General features: G+C 49.2%; 1 protein-coding gene across 3 annotated transcripts; it reads left to right on the top strand.

The window, feature by feature from the left end:
- Window positions 1-129: 129 nt before the first annotated feature.
- Dedd2 (death effector domain containing 2) lies at window positions 130-18556 on the top strand. Of its 3 annotated transcripts, none has more exons than XM_076838414.2 (6): window positions 130-330; window positions 1632-1772; window positions 2375-2741; window positions 4174-4296; window positions 8209-8349; window positions 17330-18556. In XM_076838414.2, exons 3-6 carry the CDS (start codon window positions 2414-2416, stop codon window positions 17719-17721), a joined length of 984 nt encoding a protein of 327 aa, XP_076694529.1. In that variant the 5' UTR covers window positions 130-330; window positions 1632-1772; window positions 2375-2413; the 3' UTR covers window positions 17722-18556. The 3 variants fall into 3 exon arrangements, with proteins under 3 accessions (XP_076694529.1, XP_076694531.1, XP_076694530.1); XM_076838416.2 differs by lacking the exon at window positions 130-330 and adding an exon at window positions 836-914; XM_076838415.2 differs by lacking the exon at window positions 130-330 and adding an exon at window positions 1031-1071.
- The last annotated feature ends 5429 nt before the right edge of the window (window positions 18557-23985 follow it).

Genomic DNA, 23985 nt, shown 5'->3' with positions numbered 1-23985 from the left:
TATGGCAGCCAATCAGAGCCGGCAGCGAAGGGCACGCGCCCTTGCGCCTGCGTGTTGGTGTTCAGGCGGGGCTCGGCGAGTTTCTCCACGCACACATCTGGCCCTGTGGGTGGGGCCCCGGGCGAAGAGAAGCGCCTGCGCAGTTCTCTGTGGCCGCTCCTTTTCTGCTAAGAATTTGAAAAAGTTCAGCGGAGAGAAGTGATCACCCTTAGAGAACGAGGGCCCATAGAGTGAACTGGTCAGCGGGAGACTCTGACAATGGTGTTATTTCATAGCTGAAGAGTGATCATCTCTGAGGGTACAGCTTTGGAGCGAGACACTCTGGAGGAGGTACTTCCCCTCTCTATGGGCCTCAGTTTTGCTCATATGTAAGATGAGATTGAATCATATCCACGCCAAAGACTGTTAAAAGAATTTGATATCATACACATAAAAGCTCTCAGCACAGGATCTGAATCACCGTGGGAGCCCACTATAAGCTAACATGGACATAATCCTTTTCAGTTTGTAAAATTGCTTTCCTTTACCTCTCTAACTTGATTTGCTTTAATGATAGTTATAGGGCACTCACTGTGCATCCGTAGGGGACCATTGCCATCTGATTCATAGGTGGGGAAACAGGCCCAGAGAAAGAAAGGGATTCTTCGCTGCAGCACAAGTAGAGCCATTACTGAACCTGTGCCAGGCAGGACCCAGGTTTCCTGCCTCCCAAGAAGAGATGATCTCGGGGGTGGGAACCGGTTGGAGCAGGAGACGTGTTTCAGACACGTGCTGGCCCTGACCTTGAGTCACCTAGTAGGGGGCGGGGAGGCCACCACGCCCAAGGCCCCGCGGCTGGGACGCGCAGATACGCAGACACGCAGCCTCCACGCCAACTTCGCCAACTTCGCCAACTTCCCCGATAAACCTGCTTTGTAGGTGCAGGTTGAGGAGGGGGCCTCTGAGTGACTCCGTGACCCTGGAGCGCAGAGATGGAAGGAGTGGAGGGGCCATTCCTACCCTGGATGGTGTATATGTTGGTCATGACTGAGTCTATTTTGGGAAGGGACTTATGATGGATGCCTTCAGAAGGTGCATATAGGGATAGAGAGATCTATTGCGATTTTGAAGAGGTATTATGACATTGGGAACCATGGTCTCCATGGCGGGAGAAATTTATAGATGAAGGGGGGATTCTGGCTGAGGGAAGTTTTCCAGTTGGGATCATGAGACAGCACAGTTGAGATGTAGGGCCGTGGCTGCCATTAGGATTGGAGACAATCTAATGGAAGACGTGTCCAGGTCATGCTTGTAAGAGGCCTGGGCACTACTTGGATCTGGGACGTCCGGTCGCTATTATAGTCTTTTGCCACAGGCAGCTGAGCGTAGAGTGTGGGCGTCTGGGCCGTGATTAAGATGGGACTATAGCCCATGATATGAGTAGTTCCAACAGGTCGTGATGTGAGGCTACAGGGACTCGGTTGCTGAAGTCAAGGACGGGAAGTAGAGACCTTGCCACCGAGTGCCTGATGCAGCAGGCTCTCGCCCTGCGCAAGCGCAGCACAAACATGTCGTGGAGCTTCGGTTGGGGGCGGGTCAGGTGGCCCAGGAGGGGTGGGGCTTGATGGTTTCTTTCTGCGCTTGCGCCTAAGGGGCGTGGCGGTCGCACCTGCGCGAGTTGGGGGAAGGAGGAGGAGCGAGGTGACGCAGGCGTAATAATAGAGAAGGTGCCAGAAAGATCCAAAACAAGTGGCTGCGGCCGTCGCCCTGGAGTCATCGGACGCCGGAATCCGGTGAGGATCCAGAGAGGCCTAAGGGCGTTTGATGGCGGGTAGACGAAACCACTTAGGCGCTGGGGAGAGGGCGGAACCGCCCTTAAAAGGAGAGGGTCGGGTCAGACAGTTTTACCTGGGTGAAGCAGAAGACTGCCTTGGTCGCTCCCACTTGTAGGTGCAGAGGGTCACTTTCTACGGTACCTGCTGGGTGGAGTGGTGGGACTAATTGGACGGTACCACTAGATAGAGCCAAGCACCACAACCGGATATTTACTATTCAGAGTCCCAGTGCAGTAGACAAGGTGCCCTGGCATGGGCCTAGAGGCTTGTTTGGGCCTAATTACTTTGGTCGGTGGGGAGGCTATTTTGGAACATACCACCTGGGGAGGGGCGTTTGGGCTTGGCTGGCCCGACTGATCCGAGGACCACCGAGGTCTGGCGTCTTTCTCTGTTACTAGGGTACCTCGGAAGATACCACTTCCTGGGAGGGGGACGCTAAGATGGTTGGGGATGGCCCTGTCCGGCCGGTCCGGGAGCGTGTGGGGAGACAGGCATTGGCCAGTGTTAAGTCCAGGCCGCCGCGTCGCTGATCACTATGTCTTCTCTGCGGTGGGTTTTAGGCCCTGGTTCTGAGCTTGTTCCGCATCCCTCCCCCGGGAATGGCGCTGTCCGGGTCGACCCTGGCCCCGAGCTGGGAGGAGGACGAGTGCTTGGACTACTATGGCATGCTGTCCCTTCACCGTATGTTCGAGGTGGTGGGCGGGCAGCTGACCGAGTGCGAACTGGAGCTCCTGGCCTTTCTGCTGGATGAGGCCCCCGGCGCCGCCGGCGGCCTGGCCCGCGCCCGCAGCGGCCTGGAACTGCTACTGGAGCTGGAGCGCCGCGGACAGTGCGACGAGAGCAACCTGCGGCTGCTGGGCCAACTCCTGCGCGTGCTGGCCAGACAGGACCTGCTTCCGCACCTGGCGCGCAAGCGGCGCCGGCCAGGTAAGGTTGAATGGGAAGGTGCCAGACTTCCGGTGGGGGAAGGACCTTGCTCTTCTTGGGCTGGGCCGGTGTTAGTGCCCTGACATGAATAGTACCACATCAGACTGAATGTTCTATTCTACTCCCTCACTTCCCAGAATATCAATGAGAAACAAGATGAGGGAGGCATGGCTTAGGGAGGAGTGAGCTTGTGAATTTTGGGTACATCAATAATGATTATTACAACTGTTTGTGGAGGGCAAGCCAGGTGAAGTTGTAAGCTCTTCATATTAACTGTCACCTTATATCCTCCCAGTAATCCCGGAGGAAGTTCTGCAACTGACCCCACTGTACTGGAAAGACAGTAGGTTCAGAAAAGTTAAGCAGCTTGCCACATATTAGAACTGAATCCTGTGTGCTGGGCGCAGAGGATATAAGATGATAGAGCAAAGGTATTTATTCTGTGAAGTATATATTTAGTGGGGGAATCAGACACTAAAATAAGCAAGTGATGAATTTTCAGATGGATTTATAGATGAAAACAAGAAAATGGGATAGAGTGGGAAGTGCCATGCAGTGAAGCCAGGTTGCCTTAGATTAGGTGCTGGAGAAGATCTTTTTGAGATGATGAACTGAGGCTACACTCCAGCAAGCACAGCTATCAGGGCAGAAAGTCTCAGGCAGAGAGAAAGGCAAATATCCAAGCCTTGAGATAGCAAGAGGTTGGCATCATCAATAGCTAGTGGCAGAAGTGGAGAGGTCACCCAAGCAGGGATGGAGAGGTCAGTGAGAAGACATACATCCCAAAGGGGCTAGTATATAACGTAACTAGAAAGTGTGGTAGTCAGAATTCAAACCTGGCTGGCCCTTTTTAGAGTTTTGGTCCTTGGGAGGAAAGGAGAACAGTTCTAAGCAAGTGAGTTGCTGGGAAGGTTTCAGGCTGCTAGGAGCCATGTGCATAAATAGGCTATTGGGCCCTTGGTTGGATTACTAGAGGTGTAGTGGCTGAGTTGGGAAGGGTGGCATTGTGGGCCTGTGAGTTTGGGATCACCAGGAGAAAGGCACCTCTAAGGAAGGATTGACAGTTTTTTTTTGTTTTGTTTTTAAAACTATGAGGGTCAGGCTCTAGAAAAGATGATTTGAGGAACTGTAGAGTTCTGCTTGCTTTTTGGAACTTCAGGGTGTAGAGACAGTTGATGGGGGTCAGGGACCATCACAAGGCTGCATGACAGTTGGAGCTGCTGAAGATTTAGAAGGTGATGAGTCCTCTGTCTCAGAAGGTGTCTGAATGACTTGTGGGCAGGAGGCGTTTGAGAAAGAGTGGGTGTTTGGATCTGACCTCTGGGATACTCAGGTACCTTGTGGCCCAGGAGTTTTTCCAGGGATGGGAATTGGGGCTGGGCCTGGGAAGAACAGAAGGCTATGAATGTTAATTTCTGTTCTTTTCCCCCAGTGTCCCCAGAGCGCTACAGCTTTGGCACCTCCAGCTCTTCTTCAAAAAGGACAGAGGGCAACTGCCGGCGTCGGCGGCAGTCAAGCAGTTCTTCAGATTCTCAGCAGGGCCAGTGGGACACAGGTGAGCCCTCTGAGTGGGCACAGTGGCAGTGTCCCTTTCTTCCTGATAAGCCTCCCCAACCCTGGCCCATCAAGGATGTGGCCTGAGGGGTGGTTCTGCCTTGTTTTTGAAGTGTGTCTGTTTATTATAGCTATAGGAAGGATCTTGTATTCTGAAGCTACACACAGAGTTGTTTCACATTTTAAATGGTTTCATGTTGTGGGTATCATTCTATACCTGGCTATCGGAGCTGGATGTGATTCTGAGATGTGTTCACATTTAGTGCCTCCAGTTGGTTTACTTGCCATGCCCAAATTTATTGATTCAATTGAACTTTTCCCTCTTGATTTTTTTTTATTATGTAAAATTTTAAACATGCAGAAGGTTAGTTCTGAACATCATCATTTAGATTCAGTGGTAACATCCCTACCCCCAAGTTGTGTGATATGTAATTCTGAGTTTGTTGTAAAACTCTTTGAATGTAAATTACATCAGTAGGTTTACTCTGAAGTCAGCAGGCATCGAAATAAGGATACTGACCTGAAGGCCATAATTGTAACTCAGAAAATAATTATTAATTCTCAGATATCCTCCTAATGGTTCATTTCCAAATCCATTAAAATCATCTCAGCTTCCAGGATCCAGTCATGATTGAGTTGTTATATGTGCAGTTGTTAGGGCTTTTTAATTTCTTGCTGTTGAATAAAAACTTATTCTTTACCCAGACCTTTCTTTTTGGTGGTACTGGGGATAGCACCCAGGGCCTGGCACATGCTAGACAAGTGTTTGTACCACTGAATGACATCCCCAGCCCAGAGTTTTTATTTTAATTAGTGCTGGGGAAGAAACCAGGGCCTCATGCATGAGTAGTTGCTAAGGCACATCCTCAGCCCACCTTTTTCTTTCCTGACTTGTCAACCCTACCAGGCCGATTGTTTTGTAGAATGTTTGTTTCTTGATTTGTCTGATTATTTCTTGATGTTATCATTTAGTTGTTCCTCTAACCCCCATTTTCTGTGAAGTGGGAATTAGGTCTGGAGGCTTAGTTAGATTCAGGTTATATTTTGACATGAATTTTCCATGGTTGATGCTATCTCCTTTATATTGGAGTACATCTTGGGGCATGTAAGGTCTGGTCCCCCTTTGTGAGTGGGGAAAATTTGATCACTTGGTTAAGGTGATAGCTTCTGTATTTATTTGTTGTAAATCAACATTTCTTTCCTTTTATTTTACAGTTAAATAATCTGAGATGATACTTTGGCACACATGCTATTTCCCCAGTGAGTTTAGTATTTGTGGGTGAACTGCCTGAAACTAGTTTTCATGTTGGTATTTGTAAAATGGTGATTTTCTAATTCTTTTTTTTTTTTCTCTATTAAATGGATTCTTTCAAGAGTGTTTTTCTTCTGTCTCTCTCTCTTTTTCAAGAATCAGTATGGAGTTGTTCACTTATTTACTTTGTTATAGTCAATTAGTCATTCTTCCCAAGGTTCAAATTGGCTATCCTCTTTTGCCATGTCTCCATCATTCTTTGAATGTTTCCAGCCTTGTGACACTGCAAGATGTCCTGGGCTTACCTTGAATGTTCCTTTCCCTGGCCCTAGAATCAGCTGATTTTCAAAGAGCCTGGTTTCTTTTCGTGTGTGTGGTGAGGGGCTAAGCAAGCACTCTGCCCTGAGCTACTTCTCCAGCCTTTTTAAAATTTTAAGACAGGGTCTCATTAAGTTGCCCAAGTTGTCTTCAAACTTGTGATCCTTCTGCTTCAGCCTGTTACTAGCATTATAGGTATGTACTTCTTGGGAGGCCGAGGCAGGAGGATTCTAAGTTTGAGGTCCGCCTGAGCAATTTAGAGAGACCTTTTCTTAAAAACAGAAATGGCTGGAGATGTAGGTTATGGTGGTGTGCTTATCTAGCAAGCATGAAGTCCTGGGTTCAATCTCTAATATCATAAAAATAAATAAAAAATAGAAAAGTTCCCTCTAATATTTTTCAATTTGAAATTAACATTATAAGGAATTTTTAATATGGAAATATTGTTTTTTAACAGATTTAGATATAGGTGTATTTGTTTTATTTTCAATAATAAAGTACCATCAAAATTATAAAATCAATATCACCGCTGTCTTTATTTCCTGAATGAAATGTAAGATTTGTTTGCAAATGCCTATAATTCAGCAACTTGGGAGACTGAGGCAGGAAGATTGCAAAAGTTTGAGGTCAGCCTCAGCAATTTCACGAGGCCCTAAGCAATTTAGTGAGACCTGTTTCAAAATAAAAAATAAAAAGAGATGGGGATATATGTAAAGCTCAGAGGTAACGCATCCCTGGGTTTGATCCACAGTACTAGGGAGTGGAGATTTGTTTGTGATTCTTTTTGTTCTTTGATCATTTCCCACAGAGTTCTTCCAAGTTTCTTGAAATAATTTTTCCTCTGAGTATTCCTATGTTACCAATCATGTATACAATTAGGTTCATTTGTTTCTTTGAGAGAGACAGAAGAAAATTAATTTGACATAATTTTATAGTTTGTTTCTTCTTGTTTCTTTTTAACTTTTTGAGTGTGTAAGATAGTTACATGGCTGAAAGGAAAAACTAAAGTATGTTTTTTTTTTTTTTTCTCTAAAGTATGTTTTTAAAAAGTATCCTTAGAAGTATCATTTTTAGCCAGATGGATGGTGCCCACCTGTAATCCCAGCAACCCCAGATGCTGAAGCAGGAGGATTGAAAATCTGAGGCCAGCCTGGACAATTTATCCTCTTTAAAAATTTAAAAAAGGACTGAGAATGTAGCTGGTTTTTAGAGCTCTTGCCTACCACAGAAAATATAATAGAGTGGGCATGGTGGTGCACACCTGCATTCTCAGCTACTCAGGAGGCTGAAGCAGAAGGATCATAAGTTCAGCCAGCTTCAATATTTAACCAGGAGGGGCTGGGGCTATAGCTCAGTTGGTAGAGTGCCTGCCTCTTATGCATAAGGCCCTGGGTTCAATCCCTTAGCACTACCAAAAAAAAAAAAAAAAAAAAGTCTGAGAGAGTACCTTGAGTTCAATTCTAAATATTTCAAAAAGTCATGTCTATCCTTGCTTCCCATAAGTAGTTTATAGCCAATTTGATTTATTTCCATTGTGTTCTTCCAGTGCTTTATCTTGCAAAGAGTAATACATATAACATATATATTTTTATTTCTTTTTTTTTTTTTCTGTGGGGGGATGGTACTGGGTATTTAATCGAGGGGTATTTTACCACTGAATTACATCCCCCAGGCCTTTTTATTTTTTGAGACAGAGCCTCCCTAAGTTGCTGAGGCTGGCCTTGAACTTAAGATCCTCCTGAGTTGCTGGGATTGCAGGCGTGTGCCACCACATCAGGCTACCTTTTAAATTGTATTTTAAATAAAAAATTTTATTTTAAGCGTTTTTAAAATTTTATTTTAAGACAGGGTCTTGCAAGTTGCCCAGGCTGTCCTCAAACCTCCTCCTGCCTCAGCCTCCAAGTCACTGGGATTACAGGTGTGAGCCTGCCCAGCTTATTTCTTCTACTTTTTTATGCAAAATTGTACCTTTATTTTGCGCCTTGCTTTATTCCCTCAACAATCTATCCTAGAAGCCATTCCTTTTCTCATTAAACCCTAGTGTTGTTTTCAGGCTTTTGTGATTGTGAAATGATGCCCAGTGTCCATTGTCGTGTCTGTTCCCTGGTGTGAGTGCACTGGGGCTTCTCTGGGGTCAGACCTGGCAGCGCTTGCTAGGTGGTGGGGAGTTGCTAAGTGGAAGGGTGTCTGCCTTCCAGGTGATGATAGGTGGTACCTCTATCTTGTAGACAGGGCCACTTCTAGAGGGGCTCTTCAGTGACATAGAGCTTTCCCTGGGCACCCACCTTGGCATCCTGCCTGTCATCCTGGCCCTCAGCAGTTGTTTCCTCTGTCTGTCCTCAGGCTCCCCTCCAACCAAGCGGCAGCGTCGGAGTCGGGGCCGGCCTAGTGGTGGTGCCAGGCGGCGGCGGAGAGGGGGTCCAGCCACCCCCCAGCAGCAGCAGGAGCCAGCCAGGTCTACGTCAGAAGGCAAAGTGACCTGTGGTATGTGTCCATGAGTCTTGGGAATGCATGTACAGTGCCCAGAACAGGCTGTGAGGTTGGAGGGTAGGACAGACAGGTGTTTGTCTGGAGCATGACACACCTGGCAGATGGGCAGCAGCTCAGCCACCATTCAGCAGTGTAATTTTTGCTTTTTCTGTTGCCTTTCTTGCTCTTCTGTATCCTGCCTGCAGTTGAGATCAAATCACATGCCACCTCCTCCAGGAAACCTTCCATGACAACCCTCTGCCCCAGTTTCATTTGTTTATTCTGCAAACACCTATAGGGATTACTTTTTTGACGGTCATCTTGTGCAGTGGTGTATATTGCAGAGATAGTAAAACTAGGACCCCAGTTCAGGCTGCCTGAGTCACAAACTAGCCTTAACATTTAAACAAGCCGTCTGACCCTGGGTAGGTGCCTGAGTCTCTTGGGGCCTGGTTGCACATCTGTAATAAAGCAAGGCTAATAAGGATCCTGATTGGAATTATGAGAAAAGATGTGCTAACTGAATAATCTGCTTGGAATAGTGCTTGGCCCAAGGCACGTGCTGGTGGAGTTGCTCTTAGTGTTGCCGTTGCTGGGCTTCGGACAGTAATGCAGTAGGGCAGCCCTGCCCTTGTGCAGTTGATCCTGCAATCAGGTGACAAACCTGTGGAACTGAGAATCACTTTAGAGGATGATAGGTGCCATGAAGAGAAAGGAACAGGTGGAAGAACCAACAGGCCACAGGGCAAAGTGGAGTGTGGATTTTTGTCTTTGCTTCTAGGGTTGTCAAAGGGTTTTAAGCAAGAGAGTAATGTGACCTGATGCCTTTTTTCAAGGTACTCTTAACTTCATCTGGAAATTCAGTGAGGGAGTTGTAGTGCACAGGGCTTACAACTGGGCTTCTAGAACATGCTCTCTTGAGTGCCTATTTAGTGCATCAAGTAATGTGGAAGCTGGAAAATGAGTGAACAGGGTCTGCAGCCTGTTAGGGAGGAGGGCAGAGGTCTGCCTGGGGTAGTCAGGTTGGAGAGGGTGAGAAGGGGTGGGCCAAGGAATCAAGGTAATATTTTGGACATAGGGCCTACTACAGATAATAGGTGAGTGAGATGTCAAGGAGAGGTGCTGCTGTGGAGACATGTCTCATGACTTGCTCATGAGAAGTTTATCTGGTCCTATGGAGAAGATGTAGCCGTGGACCATCCCTACCCTTCTTTGTGGGACTCCCTTCTTTTAGTTGGACAAGCCCAGGGAAAAGAGGGGATCAGATCACACAAGCTGTGTTCCCAGGCTCCTGGGGAGACAGATGAGGGATGTGGCAGCCGGGCTGATGGTGACAGGTGCCATAATAGTGTGAGTACAGGGATGCTAGGGTGTGCAGGGGATCCCTCTGACCAGCTTTGGGGAGGTACCACCTGCAGGACGAGGTAAAGGATGCTGGAAGAGAGGAGCTGAGAAGGGCATTCCTGGCAGTGACCCCAAAGTACCAAGTATCCACAGCAGGATGTAGACAGGGTGAGTCCAGGAGAAAAGATTCAGGGATTGGGGCTGGAGCTCAGTGGTACAGCACTTGCCTGACATGTGAGGCACTGGGTTCAAATCTTAGCATACATATAAATAAGTGAATAAAATAAAGGTCTATAAACATCTAAAAAAAAAAAAAAAGATTTGTGATAGGAGCAGTAGAAAGGAGGTAGGTGAGGCTCTGGAGGTTTAGACTTTATTCTGGGGTTGATGGGAGCCCCAGACACGTTCATTTGCTAACTCCTTCACCTGTTTTTTTAATATATTTATTTTTTAGTTTTTTTAGGTAGACACAATATCTTTATCTTTATGTGGTGCTGAGGATCGAACTCAGTGCCCCACGCATGCCAGACGAGCACACTACCACTTGAGCCACATCCCCAACCTCACATGGTTTTTATTATTGAGCATAATCTCTATGCCAGGCATTGGTCTAGGCATAGAGGTGGAGAAGTTTCTAGCTTTGAGGAGTTTTTTACATGATAATGGGCCAGACAGATAACTTGCAAATACATCAGCGTATCATGTAATGACAGCTGGTAGTAAGTGCTCTGAGGAATTGAAAAGCCAGGGAGGGGACAAAGAGCCATACATGCTGTTGGGCCTGACAGAGCACCCCTGTGCAGGGACTGGGACCAGATGATGCCAGAATGGAGCCCCCGGCAACCTCACAGCAGGGTGAGGGCAGAGGAAGCAGCCAGTGCACCAGAGAAAGGATTAGGGTGAGGAGGCTGATGTGGATACTGGAAATCTGGAAACTCAGGAGAAGCTGGTGGCCTGCTCAAACCAGGGCTGGGTCAGGTGGAAGTAGACATGGAGATATAGGGCAGCTGTTCATGCACAAGGGATCTCACCTTTCGGGTCCTTCCTCCTGCCATCTGCAGAGCTGGCTGCAGCCCACGAAAGACACATGCTGGCTCCTCTTAGTGCCATGTGGCCTTCCAGGCAGGTGGATGTCAAACCTCATAGATGAGGCTGCAGATTACCTGGCTAGATGGAGGCATAAACAGCAACAGAGCCAGCCCTGCATCCTCACACAGTTCCTGGCTTCCGGGGGTGACTGCCTGGTGACTCTCCTCCAAGTCAGGTAGTAATTACCAGAGAGAGCAACCCAGCTGGCTGGGTGGGTGAGGGAGTCACTGCCTTGGGGAGTACAAGAGCAGGCCAGGCCAGGCTTCAGGTCTCTTCCCTGAGGCCAGGAGGATATTAACCAGGGTGTGGTTGGATATTGCCAGGGATGGGCACGCAGGGCTGATTGCTGACTCACCAGGCAGGGTGGGGTTGGAGTGAGGCTGTCCCCATGTGGGCCCCAGATTCCCCTCTGAAAAGATGGGATGCCTTACCTTTAATGAGGCCACAAGGCCCAGTGCTACAGGTGGAAGGAAGCCCCTCCTGACCTGATTGAAGAGGTTTGCCATTCTTGTTCTTCAAATCTGTGACACTTGTGGGGATTGGCGGCAGTGAACTGCTTCTACTGAGGAATAGAACTAGATTAAACTCCTAAATTTCTGAGAGTGTGAGAAGGAAACTTAGGGATCCTAGGCTTAGATAATAGGTACTCTGATCTTTCATGCCTCTCAAGACTCATCTACTGTGCTTTGCATGTTGCCTGCCTGACCTTGAATTCTCAAGCACTGAGGGAGCCGTATCCCTTTTGCAAAGAAGGAAACAGGCCAAGAGAAAGGAAGTCACTAGTCTGAGTGGCAGGGGCATAGCTAGGCTGAAACTAGGATTTATTAATTTGTTTATTCTGCATGTATTTATGGAGGGCTTAATATGCGCTAGGCACAGCAGGGCTGGGAGTCCTCTGCCTTCACTGAGATGTGTTCTAGCAAGAGGAGAAACCCAAGTTAGATGGCAGGAAGTGTTCCTGATGGCGAGGACAGCAGGAACAGAGACCCGAATAGAAGTGTGCCCGTGGCAGTCAAGGGGTAGCAAGGAAGCTGGCAAGACTGGGACTGGAGTCAAGGGGAGACTTTTGGAAGTCTCAGGAGCCATGTTGTTTTGGAGTCAATTCCAGCTGTCTTTTTATTTTATGGGCAGATGTTTTGTTCTGTTTCTATAAAAGAGAACAATTCCTTAAAACATTATCACTCCAAAAAAATCAGTAATGATAATTCCTTCCTGTCACACATCTCAATAGTGCTCAAATTTCCACTTGGCTCATAAATGTGGGTTCTGTGAAGTCTCTCCAAATCTCTAGGATCCCCAGCTATTCCTGTTTGCCCTCTTGCATCATTTGTTGAGGGTATTTGTCTTGCAGTATTTCCTGAGCCTGGATTTGGCTGGTTGGATCCTGAGGTCGGGCTGATTTGACCCTGTCCACTGACCTGGGCGTAGGCAGTTGGGTCTGAGAGGCTTGCTCTGGTTTGATGTTTTAATTCCCAGACTTCCTTTTAGGTGTTGGTATTCTGTTAGGAAGCAGGCAGTGGCTGCTTCTCTATCTTTGAAGTAGCCAGCAGCTTCTTATTGCCTCAGTTCATTAGTTCAGTAGAGAAGAACTTTATGTTTGATACTGTTTCTCTGGAAGAAGCCAGAGTGAGGCAGCTGTAGAGCCAGGAGGGTGGGGAGGGGTCCCACTGTTCAGAAGCACATGGTGCTGGCCCTCATGTGGTGGCAGCAGAGGCGGTGGAGGTGATTTCCATGGAAGGATGCTAGTTTCCTCTGTACCAGTGCAGTGGGAATACAGGTCTTTTTTGTTCCCATCCCACCCCCCTAGGGACTCTGAGAGAAAGGACCCAAGTAAGGTCATTTTGGAGTTCCCAAACACCTATCCCAGGATGTGCTCCCTTGATCGCTCTGGTGCCCCTCCCATTTCTGCCTACCATTCTGCTCCAGAAGAGAGATCCTAGAGCCAGGTGGGGCCAAGAAGGTGCAGGGGACCACCTGGGTACAGAAAGCAGGAGCAACTCTTCACTCTAGGAGGGCAGATCCCCTAGACCTGCTGGGGCAGGAGCATTTCCCACTGCTGCCAACTTGGAAATAGTCCAGCCAGCCCCCAGCCCAGGTCACATGGATGCTCATCCTGCCTCACCCCTCACTGCCACACCTGGACCAGTCCATCGACATTTTTCCACATCCATTGCTTCCATCCTGGACAGTCATCAGAGGCTCTGGCCCTGTTGCTGTCAACTGCCACTTCTACAGAGTGGCTGGAGTGGTGTCTGCATCGGGCAGTGCCGTCTTTCCTTCATCCAGACCTGAACTCAGTGCTGTACTTTGCAGCTGTGTCATTCCCATGTAGCCCCATGAGGACAGGTGCTGGGGTGAGCCTTGTTTTAGGAAGGAGACCACTGAAGTACAGAGAGGTGTGGTCATTTCCAGAGGCTCCAGAAACATGGTGTTCCGCTGGTGAGAGAGACCAGACCTCTGAGTCTGCTACCTGTTGTGCTCTTCTACCATGTTCTGGCCACGCCAGCTCCTTGGCCTGTGGGCCTCCCAAGTGAATTTTCCTCCCCAGATTTGTACATGCTTCTCTCTTCCATCTAAGAAGGCCGTTCTTTCCTTTTTTCCTGGCTAAAACGCCTTATAAGTTTTACTTCAGGTGTCATTTTCTTTTTTTTTTTTTAATATATTACGCTTACATCCTTTTAAATACCTTTATTTTATTTATTAATTTATATGTGGTGCTGAGGATCAAACCCAGAGCCTCACACGTGCTAGACAAGTGCTCTACTGCTGAGCCACAGCCCCAACCCCTCAGGTGTCATTTTCTTCAGAGGAACAATGATCCTGTCTAAATTTAACTCATTCTATATCATTCTTTCCTTGGTCCTCAGGATGTCTTTATTTTTTTAGTTGTAGATGGACACAATATTTTATTTTTTTAACTAATTAATATATTTATGTGCCTCACACTTGGTAGGCAAGCGCTCTGCCACTGAGCTATAACCCAGCCCTAGGATGTCTTTTAATTATGCATGAGAGGCCGTGAACAGGATGGGGTAGTTAAGAACTTGGGCTCTGGAGCCACGTCCCTTGGATGGAATTCTGGCCTTAGGTAGCTGACTCAACCTCTATGCCTCAGTATCCCTAGCTGCAAAAAGAAAATAACAACAGCATCACCTCATAAGGTTGTGGTATGATCCAAAGGGTGAGAGGATGTGCGGCCCATAGTAGACATCATGGAAGTGGCATCTGTTGTTGTGTTGGTACGGAGTCGAGGAAAGGCTGTATGTAAAGCACATGATTCAGGGCTAAGCTGGGGTGGAGTGGCCACTCAGGAAAGCAGTGTTTTCCTACCAGGGGAGCCTCTGTCTGTTCCCTCGTTGTACCGTCGTCCTGTTTTCCACATCAGAGATCATCGGACTGTGTTCTGATGAAGGATTTCTTAATGTGTAAAAAGGGATGTTTAAAGTGCCCAGATGATTAGGTGGGCTAAGGTAGGGAAAAGCCAGCGTCAGGGCCTGGCATCGGAGAATGATCCCCAACTGCGGGCAGCACATCTCTCTGTCCCACTTGCAGCAGGGTCCTCATGTTACCCTTGTGTGTATGGTACTCAGTAAATACCTTTTGAGTGAGAACTCATGAGCCTACCCTGGCCTTGTCCTCTGTTCCCCATGTGGCAGGCACTCTGCATGAATAGATTCCACATGGGGCCATTAACATTCTGGCTGAGCAGGGTGAGCTGGGAGTTGATCAGCTGGGCAGGATAAAGGGGGTCCCTGAAAACTAGCCTTGGTGAGTGAGTGGAGGTGTTGGGGGCAGAGGAGGTGGGACAGGCCGTTCTGTGAGGAAGTGAGGCTGTGCTGGGAGTGCTTTGCTCTGGCTGGAGGGTAGGGTATGGGAGAATGTAGCAGTGAGGGAGTTGATGAAGGGTGAAGTGGGCTTAGGGACCTAGGCAAGGGAGGTGAGGGTGTGGGCAGGGGCCATGGGGCCACAGAGGTGGGTGTCGAAATTGTAGTTCCTGTTTTTGGGGCATTCCTGTGTCACGGGCCAAGTCACTGGTGAGTTGCCTCATTTAATCCTCGTGACTCCACAGTGCAGCAGGGACCTCTTGTTTGTTTATGTTTTTCAGATGGGGAAACTGAGGCTCAGAGAGGTGAGGTCACATACCCAAGGCCCCAGAGCTAGAGAGTGGCAGAGCTGGGACTCACCTCCAGGTCTGTGCGACTCTGCTAGCTGGCTCTGCCTCTGCTCCTGCCCTGCCCTGTGTGGCCTTGGGCAGGTGCTGTTCCTAGAAACCCCCTGATCTCACCCACATTGAAGGCATAGCCAGGCATTTACAGAGTCAAGAACGAATCCCTGGGGGGTTATCTGGTCCTCAGGGTAAAGGGGGATGGGCTAAAGGGCCATGGGAGGACCTGGGGATTGGGGCAGGGGAAGCTTCCCTGGGCCTTGAGTGGAGAGGATGGAGATCCCCTGGAGGCAGAAAGAGGAAGGGGTTTGGGGTGGGAGGAGGAAATGGGTGGGGTGAGAAGTTGCCTTGGTGTGCAGGGGACCTGCTTTCTACTCTTCTGCTATCTGCTGACACTTGTGTGAAAGGTGAAGGGGGCCCATGGCAGGAGACTTCCTTTCCCAGAGCTTTGCTTTCCTTATCTGTTCGATGGGCTGGCAGTAGCCTTTGCCCTGCAGGGCTAACTGCTGTATTTCCAGATGCCAGACACTTGGATGGCATAGCAGTAGGCAACTGTCATTGTTAGAGCACCCATTGGGCACCAGGCATGTTACTAGCTTATTCTTTCTGTCCGTTGCTGTCTTTTTAATTCTCTTAACAGCTCTCCACAGCAAGAGATTATGTCCTGGTTTGAGAGGTTGTGACTTGTCCCAGTTCACACAGCAGCACCTAAAGGTCCTGGGTTGGAATCAGATCCTTCAACTTAGCAGCCTGCTCCCTGGGCAGAGGAGGTTCAATGCTATTTGTTAAACACTGTGATTGCCTGGCAGTGTGACCTTGGACAAGTCACTTCATTTCTCTTGGCCTCCATTTCCTCATCTGTAAATTGAGGTGCTGATTGGCCCTGTCTCCCAGGGTCCTTTGCTGATTAATCTTATGATTCAGGCCCTGGGAGTAGTTCCAGCAGATAGCACTCTTGAGTGTTTGCTGCCTCTGCTGTTTCAGCATGCAGCTGGTCCTGGAGTAACCCTGTGCTGGGTGTGTATAGGGTTGGCAGTGTTTACCAGTCCCACTTCACAGGTGGAGATTCAGATGTCCATGAGAGGTGATATGCCCAAGTTTTCGCTTGTAGGGATAGCTTCAGAAGTCCCATGTCCCATTTCCTATCACCTCATGTGGGCAGATGAAGGTAGATTTGTAAATGATAGAAGTCCAACTGAAACTGGTTTAAGCAAAAAAGAGAATTGATGGTGCCTGGGTGTGGGGCCTGGTGATCCCAGCTACTCAGCTACTCTGGAGATTGAGGTGGGGGGATTGCCAACACCAGTTTGAGGCCAGCCTTGCCAACTTAATGAGACCCTGTCAAAATAAAAAACAAATGAAAGGGCTGGGGATGTAGCTCAGTGGCAGAGCGTTAACTTAGCATGTGTGAGGCCCTGGGTTCCATCCCCAGCACCACCAAAAAAAGTGTGTGGTGGGGAATTGATTGTAACTGAAAACCTAGGCGTAGTGTGCCTAATGATCCTTCTTTGACCATATGACAAACTCTGGAATCTTCCTCTGTATCCTTGGCCCTGTGTGGGCTTTGGTCTCCTCTTTGGTGGCACAGCAGCCCCCAGCAGCTCCAGGCCTACCACCATCTTCGCCTCTGTGGCCAGAGTGCCTACCTCCCAGTAGGCCTGCTCAGGCTCCTTGCCTGCTGGAGCTGCTGAGAGGATGCAGGTGTGGGCAGCCTGGGACTCTCTCTCTGAGGAGTGGTGCAAGGCTGGTTGCCTGAAGGCAAGTTTGTTAGTTCATGCATTGGTTCCTTCACCAACTCACACCAAATGCCTACTGTGTGCCACAAAGATATACCAGTGAACAAAACAGACAACAGATCCCTTCCTTCAGGGAGCTCCCATTAGGGGAGAAGGATGATGGCTCAGTAGTGGCCTGTGGAGTAAGTTAGAAGGTGATAAACACCCTGGGGAAAAAGAGCTGGGTGGGGCAGTGCCTGGGGAGGTGGGGCAGTGCCTGGGGAGGTGGGGCAGTGCCTGGGGAGGTGGGGCAGTGCCTGGGGAGGTGGGGCAGTGGGTGGAGTGTAACAGGCCAGTCAGGAGAGCCTCACTGGGAAAAAGATGCTTGAGTAAAGACTGCAGGAATTGGGGGAGGGGGCCCTGGGGAGCTCTGCGGGGAGAGCACCCCTGGCTTGGGGAGAGGCAGGGCTCAGCTGGAGAAAGCTGGTGGTTGGGGAGTAGCAAGGACCCTATATCTGGGAAGGAGCAAAGTGATTTTGGTTATAACTTCACAGTCCTTAGGTATGGCTTCTGGAAGAAGGCAGGGCAGAGGGCCTGCCGGAAGAGGCTGAAGGGAGGGGATGAAGGGTGCCAGGGTGGTGGGCAGTGAGCACCCACTGACAGATCCCTCCTTCCCCTACAGACATACGGCTCCGGGTTCGAGCAGAGTACTGTGAGCATGGGCCTGCCTTGGAGCAAGGCGTGGCATCCCGGAGACCCCAGGCACTGGCACGACAGCTGGACGTGTTTGGGCAGGCCACTGCAGTGCTGCGCTCAAGGGACCTGGGCTCTGTGGTGTGTGACATCAAGTTCTCAGAGCTCTCCTATCTGGACGCCTTCTGGGGTGACTATCTGAGTGGTGCCCTGCTACAGGCCCTGCGGGGCGTGTTCCTGACTGAGGCCCTGCGTGAGGCCGTGGGCCGGGAGGCTGTCCGCCTGCTGGTCAGTGTGGACGAGGCTGACTATGAGGCTGGCCGGCGCCGCTTGTTGCTGATGGAAGAGGAGGGGGGACGACGCCCAATGGAGGCCTCTTGATCTTGGATCAGGCAGGACTGATCCCACCTCCTCCGAGTCTCCGGACCATCTTTCCCCCTGAGAAGATGACCATCTCTGCCCCTATAAGACTGTCACTCCAGCAGCTCTAAGGACTGCAGCGGGACAGCAGGCCCCTTGACAGCCTCTCCTACAGGATGTGGGTTCTGAGGCCTAAACCACTTCCAGCCAAGTTCCTTCCCAAACTCTCCACCCCCAGGTGTGTTCCCTTAGCCTTGGGAGGCTGAGGGCTCAGGCCTACAGAGCTCCAAAGGGTGGGGGGCAGAGCTGCACACTCACCAAAGCCCCCCTTGCACATAGTGTCTGTGGCCCTGGGCTGTCTGCGCACATGTGCATGAGTGCACACACACATCCAAACTCACACACTGCCCCCTCGGAAATCTTCCTTGGCCCCTGCCCTGGCCTGCTCCACATACTTTTTTGGCCTAAGGGCTTCTTTCTCAGGATTTTTGATTTTACCGCCCCTACCTGGGCTTCAGTCACACTAGTGGGCTCTGGAGCTGGGGTGCCCATGGGGCCTGCTCACCTTGCCCACACATCTTCAGCCAGCCAGGGCTCTGCCCGGTGTCCCCACACAGACCCAGCTCTCTTCTCTTTCTCCTGCTCCCCAGAGCTAGGCCCAGACTCGCCCTTGGACCCTTACCCAGAGTGTCATTTGGGTTTTGTAGCAGCATCAGATCAAGGTCTGCTGTTGTCTTTGGGGCCAGGGCCAGAATCAGTCACCTTCTTGGAAAGGGAAAGCAAACACTTGGGGGCTGATGGGAAGACCTTTTACAAATGTCACCAATAAAACTGCCCTGGAAAGGGCATAGGTGGGCATCAGGCTCTCTAGGACTCTTTCTTGATGTACTGGGAGAAGGAGTGTTCTTGGCCCACTGTATGGGCTGGAGGATGACCAGGCTGTTGGATTATCTGCCAGCTGCAACCATAGGTTTGACCCACTCTATGGACTTCAGTTTCCTCATCTGTCAAAGAAGGGAATATACTGCCTTGGAGTCATAAACTCCCCACCCTGTTCACCTGTTCACACATGCTTTGTTCCTGTATGCCCTTGTTGGGGGGTTCTCAGGATTTTTTTTTTCTTCTTTTTTTTTGATACCGGGGATTGAAATCAGGGGCATCCAACCACTGAGCCACATATCCCCAGCCCTATTTTGTATTTTGTTTAGAGACAGGTCTCATTGAGTTGCTGAGGCTGGCTTTGAACTCTCAATCCTCCTGTCTCAGCCTCCTGAGCTGCTGAGATTTCAGGCATGTGCCACTGTGCCCAGCAGTTCACAACTAGCATGGTGAGGTGAACCAGCTACCCTCGAGGCTGGTGGAGCCCCAAGGTTTAGAAACATAAAAGGACAGGTAGCCAGGGGTTCTCTGCTCAGAATCTCTTCTGTGGCTCTATCCTTCATGCCTGGGCATTCACCTTTTCGTAACCTGGGTGTCTCTTCCTCTTTGAGGACAAGGACTTCTTCCTCCTATGTGGCTGTAACTGAGATTGTGGCCTCCAGCCTTCCCCATCACCTATGGAACGGGTTCAGGAACTCCAGTTTACACAATACCCAGGTTTTCCTGTCAGGGGAAGGGAACCTGGGGCTTGGCAGCAAATGGTCCTATATGTGTTGTGTGTCAGGTCCTGAGCTGGGCTCTGTTGTGGACCCTGAGGAGCCAATCATCCCCTTGCCTAAGCTTGAGAGAGAGGAGGCCCTGGGTGAGTCATCTTAGGGGGAGGGTGGGTAGGCATTTCTAAGGGCTGACTTTTCATGGGGTAGTGTACCCCTGACGACACTTTGAAACCTTTCCTGAACCATTGACTTATGTCAATGCACAGGATGGAGTGACAAGCCTAGGAGTTGAGTCCTCACCAGGAATCCGGGTTGGTCTGGCCAACTCCTGTGTGATCAGTTTCAGGCCCTGCTTTGATAGTCTCTTGGAGGAAGCATATTTCTACTGGGAGCTCACTCATGGTCTATTTAATAGTTACCTTGTGGGGATTTTATATGCATTTTTTAGAAATTGGCTTAGGAAGTGACGTGCCTGAGGAATAGATACACACGGAAATATTGAGTATTTCTACCTTAATGAAGGCACTAAGATTGGACTGCCATTCCCTTGCTCCCACCCTTCCCTCCTGGGAATGGGGTCTCTGATCAGAGGAGTGTAGGAATTATTCCACAATCTTCTAGAATTTGAAGCTCTCCTCTGCTTGGAGGTGGGAGCAGAGCAGCTGCTTGCTATAACCTCTGCCAGGTTCCCAACTTCTGGGGCTTTATGAAGTCCAGGATGCACCTCTCCTTCAAATGCATGAGGCTGGACTCCCCGCTCTCTCTTTTGAATGACTGGCCCCGCCCCCCGAGCTGGGCACATTTCAGGCTCCGCCCCCTGATTAGGTTCCACCCTCTAAGCCCTGCCCACTCCAATCTCTTCAACTCCACCCTTTTCAGCTGCTGCGCACCAATTTTAGCTAGCACGTGCTCAGGAAAAGTCTAACCGTGAGGTGGGAACCCTCGCAGGCGCAGTGCCTCAGTGGCGGGAAACTTGAGGCAACGCCTCGCGCCTCCAGAACATTCAGGAGCGCGGGCGCCATGGAGCTCACTTAGGCTTGATAGAGCCAGTGGCACCTCGCGGGTGGGTCGACCTTAGGCCATGAAGAGACCAAAAGAGTTTCAGAAATCAAGAAACAGGAGTCTGTGGAGCAGGGTGGGGATAGGCTGGGGCCATGGAAAATAGGGGCGTGTGGAGGCTCCGAGGAAGGTGGGCCGTGGTTCCTCAGAGGAGCGGAGCCCAGGGCAGGTCCCTGAAGGTGGCATAGGAATTCAGAAGAATGGCCCAGAGGGGGCATTCGAGGCCGAGAGGAATCCTTTTGAAGGCCTTGGGGAATGTTCCTGAATGGGATGTAGAGAGACAGATGGACAGAGTGACAGGTAAGTGGAAGAGCAGAATCAGCCACCCCTTATTTGGCGGGCAGCAGGAACGGGAGAGGAGACGTGGACCCTGACAGTTGATGTAGGGTGGTGACAGGAGGTGTACTGGAGCTTGGCAGCAAATGGTCCTGGGGGTGCGCGAGCCAGACCTGATTTGGGCTCCGCTGTGGGCTCTGGTAACTCTAGCCTGGGTGCAGCTCTCTGGTGCTGAGCCAGAAGGGGACCCAGTAGGTCACCGCCCAGAATGGTCAGAGCCATGAGTGAGCTGGAGGAGCCCGTGGAGGAGGGTCACCCGGCGAGTTTCTGGGCTGGGAATCTCCCTGTTGCGAAATCAACACCTCCCAGATACATTTTAGTTATGAAATATTTTTAAAAGTGCAGAGGACTAACTGTATATTAATGTAAAACACACGTGCCCCCTACAACAAGAAACACATCTGAGCATCTCGGGAACCCTTGGCCACCTTTTGGTCATAGGCTCTTTCCTGGTCACAACCTCCAGCCACTCCCCCCCCACCACCACCTGAAAACACTTTCTTTGTTTTTTTTTTCTCTCTCTCTCTCTCTCTCTCTCTCTCTTTTGGTGGTGGTGGGGAGTACTGGGGATTGAACCCAGGGGTTCTTAACCACTGAGACCACATCCTTAGCCCTTTTTAAATTTTGAGACAGGGCCTTACTGAATTGCTTAGGGCCTTGTTAAGTTGCTGAGGCTGGCCTTGAACTGTCTCAGCCTCAAGGGTCACTGGGATTATAGGCATGTGTCACCAGATTCAGCTCTAAACCAATTTCCTAAAGTGACTGTACCAGTGTACCAAAACTGAATGAGAGGGCTGGGGCTGTAGCTCAGTGGTAGAGCACTTTCCTCACACATGTGAAGCACTGGGTTCGATCCTCAGCACCACATAAAAATAAACAAAATAAAGATATTGTGCCCATGTTTAACTAAAAAAATATATTTAAATAAATAAAGTTATTGTTTTCATCCACAACTAAAAAATATTCTTTAAAAAATGAATGAGTGTTGCCTTTGCTTCATGCTTGATACCAATACTTGATATTTTCAGATGCTTAAATTTTGACCATCTGGAGGATGTGTGGTAGTGTATCACTGTGGTTTGTATTTCTTCTCCTCAATGATTAATTTTTTCTCTTTCTTGAATGAGGAACCTGAGAGTTTATAAGTGGCTAGCATGGCCAAGAGTTTCCCTCTCTACCCAAACCCGTGTTGTCCTGCTGGGATATTTAACTTCTTTGTGATGATCCATCTTTCCAATTATCTAGCCACACAGTCTCTTTCCACCTCATCCCTGGTGACCTTCATCCCATTCCAGCCATCCACTCCCATGATCACACCTTGGACTGAGTCTAGCATACTTATTGGACATTTACTGAGTATTTACACCACATGCCAGGCACTGTACCAGACATTGTATAATGTGTTTATCCCTTGCACAAACCTGCAAGTTTGGTATCACTATTCTTATTTTACAAAAGAGGATACACATTCGGGGTGAAGTCACTTGCCAAAGTGACACATTTAGTAAACTAGCAGAGCCAAGGTTCTAAGATAGGATTCTGAGTCCCAAATTAAATCTCCCTGGTTTTAACTACAACCCAGTACCATCTTCCTACCTTCAAAATCTAGTATTCTGCTCTCTGATCCCAGCACCTGCCTTCCATGTCTGACGGATCCTCATGGCTATCACACCTGTAGCATCAACTCATAGGGAGTTCCACTCCATTGATCCCTTTGTGGTCTGCCAGTTTGCCAGACCCCTCCTGGCTTCTCTCCATTCCCTGCCCAGCCAGAACCTCGGAGTGAACCATCTGATCTCTCCCACTGACATTCTAATAGTCAGGGTCCCAGCAGGAAACAGAAGGCACCACAGCTGAGATTTTGAAGATAATTTAATGAAGGGACCATTTGCAGAGGTGTGGGCAGGGTTGAGGGAACCAACAAGGGAGGTTAGGCAGCAGGAAACTATGACCACCCTTAGGTCTGAAGGGGCAAGGAAAAGAAAGGGTATTACTGAGCTCTGTGAGAGCCACGGAACACACCTGAGAAGAGCGGCAATTGTGGGAGGGCGGTGCACAGCCACTGCCAGAACCAAGAGACAGAGCTGGGAGTAGAAGATTTATCCAGAATGCTTTCTTTTCCCACTTTCTAATGCCCTGCCAGTGCCTCTCTTAGGGAGAACCTAATTAGAAGTTTGAGGGCAAGGGAGCCCAGATGATGCCATCCATATGGGAGGAGAAGGGTGGAGGGTAAATGGAAAATAAGCAGCACACGCTCTCAGTTCCCTTCTGTATTTACCCTTCTGTCTCATCTGACAGCATTGCCCAGTCCTGATCCAGGGAGGTAAACTTGGCTCAATGAAAAATAATGGCACCAGATACAGTGGCACACGCTTGAATCCCAGGGGCTCAGGAGGCTGAGGCAGGACGACTGTAAGTTCCAAGCCAGCTTCAGCAATTTAGGCCCTGTCCCAAAATAAAAAATAAAAATGGGCTGGGGATGTGGTTCATTGGTTAAGTGCCTTTAACTGGTTCAATCTCCAGTACCCGTCCCCCTGAACCCCCCCCCCCCAAAAAAAAAGAAAGAACCAAATAAAGATAAAAATGGTGACAAAGTGGCACCTGTGAGTTCACCCTAATTTCTTGGTTGGCTCCCATCTCAATCACTGTTGTCCCTTATTATCCCTCCCAACCCTATTCTTTCAATCTCAACAAATAAAATGGAGGCAAATGAGTCGAGATGTCCTTCAGCTTCCTATTCAAACTGCGAGTACCCACACCCATGTTTGCTTTAGCTTTTCAGGCTCTGTTGTAGTCCCACCTCTTTACTTGTGCATTGCACATCCCATCATGACTCCTCAGAATATTATTCCTATTCTTCCCTTCTCTGTTTCTATACCCTTTTCTCTCCTTCCTCCTCCTTCTCAGCAAATAAAATTTCTACCATCTTAAAAACTCACAGGAAAAAACAAAAACAAAAACAAGAAAAACTGCCTCCCTCTACTCTGTGCTCCTCTAGTGCTTGTCCTTTGTTTTCCTCCTTATCTCATCCCAAATTTTTGAAAGAACATGTATGAGTTAGGGTTCTTCAGCTTCAAGCAACAGAGACTGGCTCCTGCTACATTAAACAGGAAAGAAATTTATTAGAAGGAAATGAGGGTGGCACTCACAACAAAGTGAGGGACTGAAGAACCAGGCCTCAGAAAAGACTGAAACCAGGGCAGTAGTGAGAATCAAAGTAGCAGGAAAGAATGGCAGTTTCCTTAGGGCCCTGGCTGCAGCATGAATCAGCTCCAGCCAGGTTTGGGCCTCCTGT

Source organism: Callospermophilus lateralis, chromosome 18 (genome assembly GCF_048772815.1).
Source record: "Callospermophilus lateralis isolate mCalLat2 chromosome 18, mCalLat2.hap1, whole genome shotgun sequence".
NCBI classification, from domain to species: domain Eukaryota; kingdom Metazoa; phylum Chordata; class Mammalia; order Rodentia; family Sciuridae; genus Callospermophilus; species Callospermophilus lateralis.
This window is presented reverse-complemented; position numbering and strand designations above follow the sequence as displayed.

Bases quoted from the DNA above. Each gene is read 5' to 3' on its own strand.
- Dedd2 (XM_076838414.2), top strand. From the start codon at position 2,414: ATGGCGCTGTCCGGGTCGACCCTGGCCCCGAGCTGGGAGGAGGACGAG. The intron at 4,297-8,208 runs GTGAGCCCTCTG...GTCTGTCCTCAG, and splicing joins GCAGGGCCAGTGGGACACAG to GCTCCCCTCCAACCAAGCGG. The intron at 8,350-17,329 runs GTATGTGTCCAT...CTTCCCCTACAG, and splicing joins AGAAGGCAAAGTGACCTGTG to ACATACGGCTCCGGGTTCGA.